A 12,107-nucleotide genomic window follows, 5' to 3' on the forward strand; every position below is an offset into this window, starting at 1 on the left:
GAGCTTACATTCTAGTGGATCTGATGATTATATACTGAAGGCAAGTTACACAGAAGCTAAACACCACCCTATGTACATGTAAACATCACCCTATGTACATGTATGATTACATAAATGTCATGACTCTACTTCATGTACAACCAGAGAAATAAGTTTTACCCCATTTGTTTATAATGAATCAAAATAAATAAATTTTTAAAAAAAAGAATCTAGTTCAAGACAGATCCATAAATCTCAATTTAACTAGACCTGAATCTTCCACATAGCCTCCAGCCACAAGATTTCTCATAACCAATCTGTTTTGATTATCTGAGCACTAAGGAACTTTATGGTGCTTTAATTAACCCACAGTTTATACTGTGCATAGGCATTTACCAGATAAAATATGGTAATAAAAGTTTAAGTACAATAAAAAAGACATTTTTTTCCTAATGTACAAGAAGCTCTACCTTCATTCCTAATAAACCTGCAGAAGTATCTGAAAACCAAGTTCCCTTTATTCTTTTCTGCCAGATGTGAACTTGGAAGAATATAGTTTGGGAGCTACCAGTTGCCATTTTGGGATCACCAGAGTGCTATCTGATAATGAAACTAACATATGGAGGCAAAGCAAAAACCAGAGAAAAACCCATTGTCAATAACATCTGGTCTTCTAAATCCACCCACCCAAAAAGCCAGATATACTCCTAAACTTTTCCATTACATAACCAAAGTAAATTTCCTTTCAGTTCTACCAGTTGGGGTTAAATGTTCTGTTACCTGCAATAACAACAACAATAAAAGAAAAATTCTAAGAGATGCATATTCCAGATGCTATCTTAACAGAACAAAAAGCAGAGAAATCAAAACCATTGGTGAAAAAAATATAATCATATAATATGCTTCTGTTAGGATCAGAATGAAAAATAAAGCTCTTACCATACGTGCAAAACATGCAGTAAGGATTCCACTTCCAGATCCTACGTCAAGAGCTTTAGCTCCTTCATGTAATTGATCAAATAAAAGTTCTAATGCATACGCATGCTGCCAAGAAAAAACAGACCAAATAACTTTTCAAGACTCTCATACACCATGGTATATAAAGTTGCCAACTTTTTTACCTGTTTTTCTACCATTATCTTAAATTAACATAATGAAAACATATACTTATTTCTACATAAGAATTATGTAAGAAAACTGATTAGAATTCTTACATTTAGACAAAGTGTTTCAGGAATTTTAGATACCCATGGTGTGAATTTAAAAATTTTAACTAAAATACAAAATCAAAAGATAGAAAAGGAATCACAAGGAAAAAAATCCCCATCCCATTCCCATCCCCAAATATCATTTTACTCCCTAAAGGCAGCCAATGTTATCAAGTTTCTTGTGATTCCTTTGAAAAACATTAACACATGCATACACAAATACATATGTATCTTTTCACTCCTTACATTTTGAAAGGCCATTCATATCAACACTTAAGTAGCTTGTTCATTCTTTTTTATGGATTGAGTATGTTCTTGTATGGATGTACATTATAATAACAAACACCACTAAGGTAGAAATATGTAAGTTAGTTCCAATCTATCTTCAGATGAGATAAATCCTTTAAGGTATAAGAAAACAATATAATAATCATAAAACTCTTATATGTAGTTCTATATGTTAAATTCCTAGAAATAAAATGGCAGGATTGGAAGATATATTTATGTTAGAGACACGGGCGCACGCATGTGCGCGCACGCGCGCGCACACACACACACACACACACACACACACACACACTAAACAAAATGATGTTGGTTATGCCTTGGACCAAAACAAGAAATAAAAAGCTTCCCTACTGCATCCTCTTTATACCCTCACATTTTAGAACTTTTCCAGAAAAAGTTGAAACTAATGATATTTCAAAAATCCAACCTTAAATGCCTGGTATGTTTATAGTTAAAAATGATCAAATCCAGTTGCAACAAATATATATATATATATATTTATTTATTTATTTTAGTTGTTGAAGGACATTTATTTTATTCATTTATTTATATGTGGTGCTGAGAACTGAATCCAGTGCTTCACACATGTGAGGCAAGCCCTCTACCACTGAGTCACAACCCCCAGCCCCCAACAAATATCTTGACTACCAAATTTGTTTGGTAAAAATACAAATCCACATATGCATCCAAAGTCCATAGTGATAAATAAGTGCGTCCTTGAATACATATATAAATGAGCATCAGGAGAAATTATTTCCACATAAATACAGAAGAAATGATGAACTTAGAAAGTTAAGTCTTTGGGCAACTATCTTAGTAGCAACTGATATAAGCAAAAATTGTCAATGGATGCTAAAACTAGTGAATTCGCATTTCACAAACAAAAACAAAAACAAAAACAAAAAAACCAGGATATTTACACAGTCTCAAAGTGTTCACCTCTATTAATTATAAAAGGGAAAAAAAGTAGCTTGATAGGTTCAGAAAACCGCCCCCTCCCCTTTTCCTTTTCCTTTTTTGCAGTGCTGGTGATCTAAAGCACAGCCTTGTGCATGTCAAGTGAGTGCTCTGCCACTTAGTTACATCCCAGTCCAGTCCCAAAAATCTTTTTCAGTGGAGGAACCTGGTTGACACTAAATCAGAGTTAACAGCACCAATAAAGGGACACATTGACATCTCATGCCTCTGCTAAGATATATCACAAATCCACATAAGCATCCAAAGTTCATGGTGATAAATAAATGCATCCTTTATTGGGATGCATTTACTAGGATATGCAAAAACTGTCAATGGATGCTAAAACTAGTGGATCCACATTTGACAAAAAAACAAAAACAAAAACAAAGAAACCAGGATATGCCAGGAGAAAATGCATAACCCATCCACAATGAATTATAAGGAAACACAAACCCAAATTGAGGGATATGATACTAAAATAAGTGGCTTGTATTCATAAAAATCTTCAAAGTCATAGAAACAAGATGGATGAATTGTTCCTCAGTGTTGTTTAAAGAAAACTAAAAAAGTCAAACAATCAAATGAAACTTATGATATGGAATTTTCTTTTCCTTTAAGCTATGTTATCAGAATAATAGATAAAATCTAAAAAAGGTCTGTAAATTGGCTGACAATATCACATAAGTGTTAATTTCCAGATTTTGATAAATGTACTGTGAATGTATAAAGAATGTCCTAAAGGTAAGGACCATTATGCCTGCAATTTATTCTCAAAGAACTCAGAAAAAGGGGAAATGTGTATATCCACACAAATACATATATACATACACACATAAATATGGAGGGTATAGAGAGAAAAATAAATGGTAAAGCAAATGAAGTAAAGTAACATTTGAGGAACATAGGTAAAAGGTGTTCAGTAACATACTACTCCCATAATCTAAAAAAATATTTTTAGTTGTAGACAGACATATACTAACTTTATTTTTTTTTTAATGTGGTGCTGAGGATTGAAACCAGTGCCTTACACGTGCCAGGCAAGCACTCTATCACTGAACCACAACCGCAGTCCTACATTTCTAAGTCTGAAATGGAGTTAAAATTAGAAAAAAAAAAAATTATTATCAAAAAATAGGCAATGTCAAAATAAAGGATAGCATAGAAAACCACCATACTATAATAAAACTATTTTAGGTGATAAAGGCCAGAATACTGGTTACTTGGGGTTGAGTACTGACTAGAAAGGGACACAAGGAAACTTTCTGAGATGCTAAACTGTCCTGTATCTTGATCTGGGTGGTTATATATGTTGACATTCATCAAGATGTGCTTAAGATTTGTATTCTTTACTCTGTATAAATAACAATACTTCACTTTCTTTACAAAAATAGAAAAAAATTTAAAGACTACTTATCCAATCATTAAAAGTAGATGATCAGAGCCCGGTGCTGTGGCATACACCTGTAATCCCAGTGGTATAGAAGGCTGAAGCAGGAGAATCAAAAGTTCAAAGCCAGCCTCAGCATCTTAGAAAGGTCCTGAACAACTTAGTGAGACCCTGTCTCTAAATAAAATAGAAAAAGGGCTGGGGATTGACACAGTGGTTGAGTGCCTCTGGGTTCAATCCCTGGTACCAAAAACAAAACAAAACAAAACAAAAAAACCCAAAAAACTAAACATCACAAGGAAAAAACTGGGTTTACAATATAGGAAATTCTATAGGACAGGGAAACTAACTGTCAATAAATAAGTGGCATCCAAAAGAAAAAAGGGGTCTATTAAAATTAAAAGAGACTAAAAAGACCAAAATAAGACCAAAGAGATGCAATGTATGGATTGTTTAGATGCTGATTTAAGCAAATTAATTGTTAAAAAAAAAAAGTTTAAACACATGGCAGTGCATGAACCTGGACTGGGTATAATATCAAGAAACATTACTAGGTAAAATGACATTGTAAAGTGTGTTATTAAAGTCTTTGATATTTACAATAAAGTATGTTATAATTTCAGTATCCCCTAAAAGCTTAAACAATTTCTACTTAATAATATTATGTAAGAAAATAGAATTAATCAAACAACAAAATAACACCTATGAACTAGCTTTCTTGAAACTAGAAATCAAAGAACCATAAGGGACTTAAGGTACCAGATTCTATAGGCAGTACTGCCCCAATAAAAACTTCAAAAGAAACTTTAGAATTTTTTCCTCTATTTTTTTCAGTACTATGTTTGTAAAAGATTTTGTTTTTCTTTTTAATGGGAGTATGCTGTTCCATTAAGATTTAAAATGTCAAGGCCTTCGGTCATGCTCATGCCTGTAATCCTAGAGACTTGGGAGGCTGAGGCAGGAGGATCATGAGTTTGAGGATAGCTTCAGCAACTTAGTGAGACCTGTCTCAAAATAAAAAATAAAAAGAACTGGGGATGTAGATCAGTGGTAAAGTATCCCTGGTTTCAATCACCAGTACCAAAACCAAAACAGTATCATCCACCATATCACAAAAATTTCCTTAATCATCCCTAAAATGTTCTTTAGAGATTTGTTCCCCCTGATCCATTCAAGGTTCATACACTACATTGGCCAATCTAGAGCACTCTACCCTCAGCTCTCCTTCACTCACCACCACTTCGCTTTTTTTCAGCTCACTCACTCCTTAAAGGAGTCCCATCCAGTTGTCCCCTCACATAACAACCTCCCCATTCAAGATGTATCTATTTCCCAAGGGTTAGATTCAGGTCAAGAACCCACAGCTCCCGTGTGCGCCTCCCACCGCACCACATCAGGAAGAACAGGATGCTGGGCCATCTCCCCACTAGCATGTCAGGCTCTACCATTGAGTAAACATGACTTATAGATCACATTACTTTCAACCATTCTCTAAACGGTTTCTAGATTCTCTGATGCTCTTTGCCTAATTCAGTTATTACACTGATGATTACAAAATAATGATTTTTAAAATTATTCCTTCCACATATATTAATTGGCATTCATCTGTAAAGAAGAGCTTTTGTTTTTCCCTATCTTGCATTTTTCACTGTGTTATATAACCTGTTATCTTCAATATTCTTCTTGATTCTCAAATTGTTTCAAATTTGGTCTCTTGGCTCTCCTGTTACCATGCCTTCTGACATCAATGTTACCCTGAGTACTTCCTCACGCACTGGTATCTGTCATCTCTCCAAGGGGCTCTAGACTCTCTCTATTTTTTAAAAAATATTTATTGTTTTAGTTATTGATGGACCTTTATTTTATTCATTTATTTATATGCAGTGCTGAGAATTGAACCCAGTGCCTCACACATGCGAGGCAAGCACTCCCCCTGAGCTACAATCCCAGCCGCTAGTCTCTTTTACTGAGCAATGGTATTTAGGGCCCCGAATTTGATATTCAGTGTGCTTACTGCTACCAGGATGTCATTTTAACATCTTAACATGTTGCTTTCAATATCCTGCCCACTATGCACATCACATTCTTTTTTTTTAATGAGGTCTTTGCAAAGTATCCCAGAGACTGCAGTTACTTCTAAGCCTGTGATTTTAGGGTTCATTATATGCAGATTTATTTCTCTTTGATTCCTCCCACTTTCTGCTTTGTAAAAAATTTTTTGTAGTTGTAGATGAACTTCCTGCTTTTAATAACTCTAAGATTTATGTAATAAATAATACAAGATCACAACAGTAGGTGGCCAGAGTTGTAGCTCAGGGGTAAGAGCATATGCCTAGCATGTGTAAGGCCCTCAGTTTGATCCCCAGCACTGGTTAAAAAAAAAAGAAAGATCACAACTGCTTGTCCATATAACACAGTTAATACTATCATGTCCTACTTACATTCTGGTTTAGCAAACATCAAAGGACACTGTATGCTTACTATTTGCATATGAATGAATACAGACACCCATACAGATGCACTGTGTGGCTATATACACACATAAACACGTTTTCCTTATTAAAAGTCACAGGTTATTCAAACCTGGGAGGATATTATAACATAAGCTATGACACAGATGAACCCTGAGAATATTATACAACTCTTTATTTTTTGCGGTGCTGGGGAGTTGAACCCAGGGCCTTGTGCTTGTGAGGCAAGCACTCAACCAACTGAGCTATCTCCCCTGCCTGAGAATATTATACAAAGTGAAATAAGCCAGTCATAAAAAGAAAAGCACTGTATGATTCTGTATTATTCCACTCTGTATTATTCCACTTATATGAGCACTTATATGAGTACATAGGATAATCAAATTCATAGAGACAAAAAAATAGAATGGTGGTTGCCAGGGTCTGGGGGAAGAAGACAGTGGGGAGAATGTTAAAATGAGGAGTTGTTTTGAGTGGGCACAGAGTTTTCATTTTACAAGATAACAAATGTTCTGGATATTAGATGCACAACAACCTCAATGTATTAATATGACTAAATTGAACACTTAAAAAATGGTGAGGATCACAAACTTCATGTTATATATATTCTACCAAAATTTTAAATGTATCCTTTTAAGAAACAAAGACAAGTCAGTTAAAAAATGGGTAAGAGATTTGAATATACTTTTCTTCTAAGATGAGATAAATAGTCAATAATCATATGAAAAGATGCTCAACATCAATAATCATTAGGGAAATACAAATCAAAATCATAAGATACTGTATCACAGTCATTAGAATGGATAAAAGAAATAATATAGAAAATAATGTGGACAAGGAAGAAGAAATTTGTAACTCTCATATATTGCTGGTGGGATTGCAAAAATGGTATAGCTACTTTGGAAAACAGATTGGCAGCTCCTCATAATATCAGAGAGTTAACATATGACTTGGTGATTCCACTCCTAGGTATGCAAACAAAGAGAAATAAAAATATACTAAAAATTTGTACATGAATGTTCACAGCAGCATTATTCAGAATAATCAAAATGTGGAAACAATCCAAATGCCCATCGATGGATAAACAAAATGTGATATATCTACACAATGGAATATTATTCAGCCATAAAAAGAACAAAGAAGTGATTTATACTACAACATGGATAAATCTGAAAACATTACACTAAATTTAAAAAGTCACAAAGGCCACAGTCACATATTGTATTATTTCATCTTTATCAAGTGTCCAGAATAGGCAAATCTATAGAAACAAAAACTACATTAGTGGTTGCCAGGATATGGACAGAGCAGGGGATGAGAAATGACTTCTAATAGGATAGGATTTCTCATGGAGGGGATGAAAATGTTTTGAAATTAGATAGAGGTGATGTTTGTACAACCCTGAATATACTAAAACCCACACAATTATATCATTTAAAGGGAGGGGTTCTCTAGTACATGAATTATAAGTAATAAGACGGCTTTTTTTTCTTTTCATTTAAAATAAATGCATCCTTTGCCATGGAATAACTGCCATGTTTTGTTTGGCAGTGAATTGGATATCCAAAACCAAACTTCAGGGTGGAGGAAAATCACCTTACTACTTGAAAACATACCCCTCCTACCATATTGGATACCAGTTCTCTGAAGTAACAGCAATATAGGCATTGCATAAAGAAGCCAATCCTATGCTGTGATTGAAAAAAGAAATAAGAATAGAGAAATAAACTGGCAACAGACAGAGGACATAGAGTAAAAAGATGACCTCATTTCTACTCCTATGCCCCCAATCATCTACTTCTCTACTTTAGAAGAAATTATTTTTAGCTTCCATTCCCATAGAATAACATATGGATATATGTATGTGTTTATATTTGATTTTTTTATATTACAGAATATTCATACTTGGAGAACTTCCTCATTTAACAGCTTCAGAGTGTTTCACTACATGGATGTACTATAATTTGCTAATGATCCACTATTACTGGACTATTAAAAGTTATTATTTTTCTTTTCTTTTTGGTTTAGATTTTTTGCCATTATAAACAATATAGCACGCGCTCGGTGGCGCAGGCCTGTAATCCCAGTGGCTCAGGAGACTGAGGCAGGAGGATCACAAGTTCAAAGCCAGCCTCAGCAAAAGTGAGGCACTAAGCAAGTCAATGAGATCCTGTCTCTAAATAAAATACAAAATAGGGCTGGGGATGTGGCTCAGTGGTGGAGGGCCCCTGAGTTCAATCCCTGGTAACGCCCCCCCCAAATAAATATATAAATAAACAATGTAGCAATGAATAACTTTAGACAGGCTATTTTGTACTTGTGCAAATGTACCATGGGATAAATACCTTAAAATAAAGCTGGGAAGTCTAAGATATATTTATTTCACATTTTGATAGATATTGCCAAATTGCCTTCCCAAAACACTCAATTTACTTTCAAATCAGCCAAAGAAGGGTATATGACTACCAATTTCCCCTCTCTAATGGAAAGTATCAAACTTTTTGATTCTGAAAATTAGATAGATGACAAATGGTCCTTCACTGTAGTGCTAATATTAGCAATTTATTAAATTTAAGTGATATTTTATTTCACAGTTGATGTCACTTGTATTTTTTTCAATGAGTTGTCCATCTTGTTTTTAACCATTTTATGTTGGATTTACTAACCTAATTTATTAATTTAATGGTTACACATACATACACAAGTATACTTTGAAATTTGCCCTATGCTGTCATATGTATTACAAATATTTCTTTCAGTTTTTCTTCTTTTAATTTAGCCTATAACTTCTTTTTTGCAGTACTAAGGATTGAACCCAGGAGTGCTCTACCACCGGGCATCATCTGCAGCCTTTTTTTTCCTTATTTTGAGACAAAATCTTGCTAAGATACCGAAGCTTGCCTTCCTCCTATCTCATGCCTTCCTAATTGCTGAGGCTACAGGTATGAGTAACTGCACTCAGCAAAAATCCTAAATTTTTGTGTTGCAAAATAGTATAGGTTTTTTTTTTAACAACTACTTTGTTTTTGTCATGTTTTAAAAAGTCATCTATATCCAATTTTTAGAAAATTACTTTTTTTGTATTATTATCAGTTCATAAATGTATACGTAAAATTTATGTAGGATAAAGTTTAAGTATTTCTCCAGGAAAGGGGGTGTATCTCAGTGGTAGAGAGCCTGTCTAGCATGCACTAGGCCCTGGCTTTGATCCCCAGCACTGCAAAAGAAAATGAAAAGAAAGGAAAAAAAAGCTTCTCCAACCCAAATAATTGAAGAGAATCAGAAAAGCTATTGTTTTCTCCACCAAAATCCAACAGAGTACTCATTCAAACAACTGACATTTAAAACCCAAGAAAATTTCCAACAGATTAAGAGTCAGATCACTTAAAATAGGTCCTTTTCAAGGTTATACAGCTTCATAGTTGCTCTACTTAACCATTCCCTAGTGATATTTTTCCAAATAAAATGTGAAATACTCAACTTGAAATTTCAATATGCCCAGTTACTATTCAATATATTCTCTCCCTTAATGAACTCATCACTAAATAACCTGTTATAAAGTTAGTGTGAATGTCATAGATACTAATGACACAGAAAACTTTAATATGACAGATGCTACCAAGAAAGTTCCTTTTAGAAAACAAGAATAAAATAATACAATATTTATTACCAATTTATATAATTCACAGAAGATAAACTTGACTTAATCAACTTTTTTTTTTTTTTAAACTTTTAAAAGTCTTTTTCACCTAAGAAAATGATGGTGGCGAATAATGTGATCCATCTGTAACTAAATGAACAGAGTTAACTTACCATGTGTGGAGCACTGATTGTTGCTTGGAAACCTGCAAAACAAGAAGAGAACCACTGATACACTCAGCTGCAAAAACAACCAAATATTTCTTGTAGTTCCTTTTCTAACATCCATACATTGTTTTTCACAAAAATTCTTTTTCAGTTTTAGGATAAATAAAACAAAACCCAAAATTTGTACTAAGACATAGCAGTTAAAATCAGAAAACATTAACATGAGAAAAGACTCATCTAGCAAAGGAAATTCCACTATTTCCAAATATATTTCTAAAAATTACTTCTTCTGTAGGTTTTTTTTTTTCTTTCTTTCTTTCTTTCTTCCTTTTCTTTTTGGTATTAAAGATTGAAGCCAGGGGCACTTAGCCATTTGAGCCACATCCCTAGCCCTTTTTGTTTTGAGACAGGGTCTTCTTGAGTTGCTTAGAGCCTCACTAAGTTGCTGAGGCTAGTCTTGAACTCGAGATCCTCCTGCCTCAGTCTCCTGGGCCACTGGGAGTGCACCACAGCACCCAGCTTCCTATGTTGTCTTTTTTTCCGTAAGTTGAGAAATGGCAGATTTTTTTGAGACTTATTTTTTCTTTAGATTTACTTTTTAAAAAAAAAGACTTCTACATATAATACATACAAAAATATTTGAAAAACTAAATTACTTCACATTTCTGGCAACTTAAAAATACCTAGGCTAGAGATAAAGCTTAGTGGCAAAGCTCTTGCCCAGCAGGCACAAGGCTCTGGGTCTGATCCCCAGCACTGCAAACAAACAAGAAAACCCTAGACAATCAACTTAGCTTAAGAGACTAATAAACGATTGCAATTTACTTCCTGTATTATCACCTAATGTTAACTCAATCTTGGCTTTGGGCTTTTAGGTTTTTTCTTCCAGTGTTACTTTCTCAAAACTTATTTACCTGCTTCTGCCTCTGAAGCAATTTTCACTGAGCGGTGGTAGCAGGTGCCTTCGGGGTTCAGAAGCTCCCCAGGATCTTCTTGCTGACTGTCACAGTGCTTCAAAAGAAGACAGAATGGCAGCTGGCCGACAGAATCCTGAGGCACTTCTAAGCCTCAAAGGCGCCCACTGCCAAGGCTCAGCAGTTCAGCAAAACCTGCTTCAGGAGAAGGAGTTAAATGTGGAACTTTCTAAAAACAAACACAAGCTATAAAATCAGGGCAAGTAAAGCAGAAACGTGACTAAAAGTTTAATTATGCTTATTTCCTATAACTATTGATTTTAAAAATTAAGGTTAATGTGAAAGAAAACTCAACATTAATGCCTTGGGAGAAAACAATACTCAGCTACAACTAAGCCTTCATTAGAAGTTTTGTTTTTCATTAAAATATTTGAAATATTTTTTAAAAATTCTTCATTCCATATACATTGTTTGAAAAAAAAAGAAAAAGATAAATCATTTTATTAAAATGGGTATGTTTGAGATTATAAAACAGTTACTGAGTCATAAAACTCAAATTAGCAGTGTAATAATAAATACCTCTGTCCCAGTCTTTTTCGAATTACAAAAATTAGAGTAAAAGTAGGAACATGTGACATTTCAAAAATCTAAAGCTTACCTATTGATTGTGGGGAATCCATATATGGGTTACATTTTGCATAGTGCGAGCGGTCTGTAGCCAGCATTACTTCAAATACTTTATCTGTCTTGATGATTCCATTTTCTGAAATGAATAAGGCAAATATTTTAAGCAAAGAGTACCATCATGTGTGTTTTAGATTTATTACTCTGGCTGCACTGTACAGCCTGGACTAGAGTAACCTGGTCTTTAATAACATTGATCAGGATCAGGAAAAGTAGAAGGGTATGAGTTATATTTAGTCGATAATGTATAACTGACTAACTGCATTTGGTGGTGGTGGTGGGTAATGGCTGAGATGCAGAAGTCACTCAACGACTTAAGAAATTCTGAAGAAGAATCAGAGTTGAGGAGGAAAGGGATAAGATAGGAAAAGAATTCAGTTCGGGGCTATGGTCACAACAAATTAAGGTATTC

The 12,107-nt window shown here is 34.3% G+C and overlaps 1 protein-coding gene across 6 annotated transcripts in view; it reads right to left on the bottom strand.

Moving 5' to 3' along the window:
- PCMT1 (protein-L-isoaspartate (D-aspartate) O-methyltransferase) overlaps nt 1-12,107 on the bottom strand; it is a gene marked incomplete at its 3' end in the record, with an annotated part of 42,601 nt that overhangs the window by 14,615 nt on the left and 15,879 nt on the right. For 5 of the 6 annotated variants that reach the window (XR_013764998.1, XR_013764999.1, XM_079146889.1 and 2 more), the window contains exons 2-4: nt 11,670-11,774; nt 10,104-10,135; nt 919-1,023 (exon numbers count right to left, since the gene is read on the bottom strand). Coding sequence is in view for 3 of the 6 variants with exons in the window: in XM_079146889.1 (XP_079003015.1) it covers nt 919-1,023; nt 10,104-10,135; nt 11,670-11,774 (242 nt within the window). Of the gene's footprint in view, nt 1-918; nt 1,024-10,103; nt 10,136-11,011; nt 11,163-11,669; nt 11,775-12,107 lie in introns of those variants that run through there. The other variant, XR_013765000.1, reaches the window with a different exon arrangement.

The sequence above is a fragment of the Sciurus vulgaris genome (assembly GCF_902686455.1).
Source record: "Sciurus vulgaris genome assembly, chromosome: 7".
Lineage (NCBI taxonomy): Eukaryota > Metazoa > Chordata > Mammalia > Rodentia > Sciuridae > Sciurus > Sciurus vulgaris.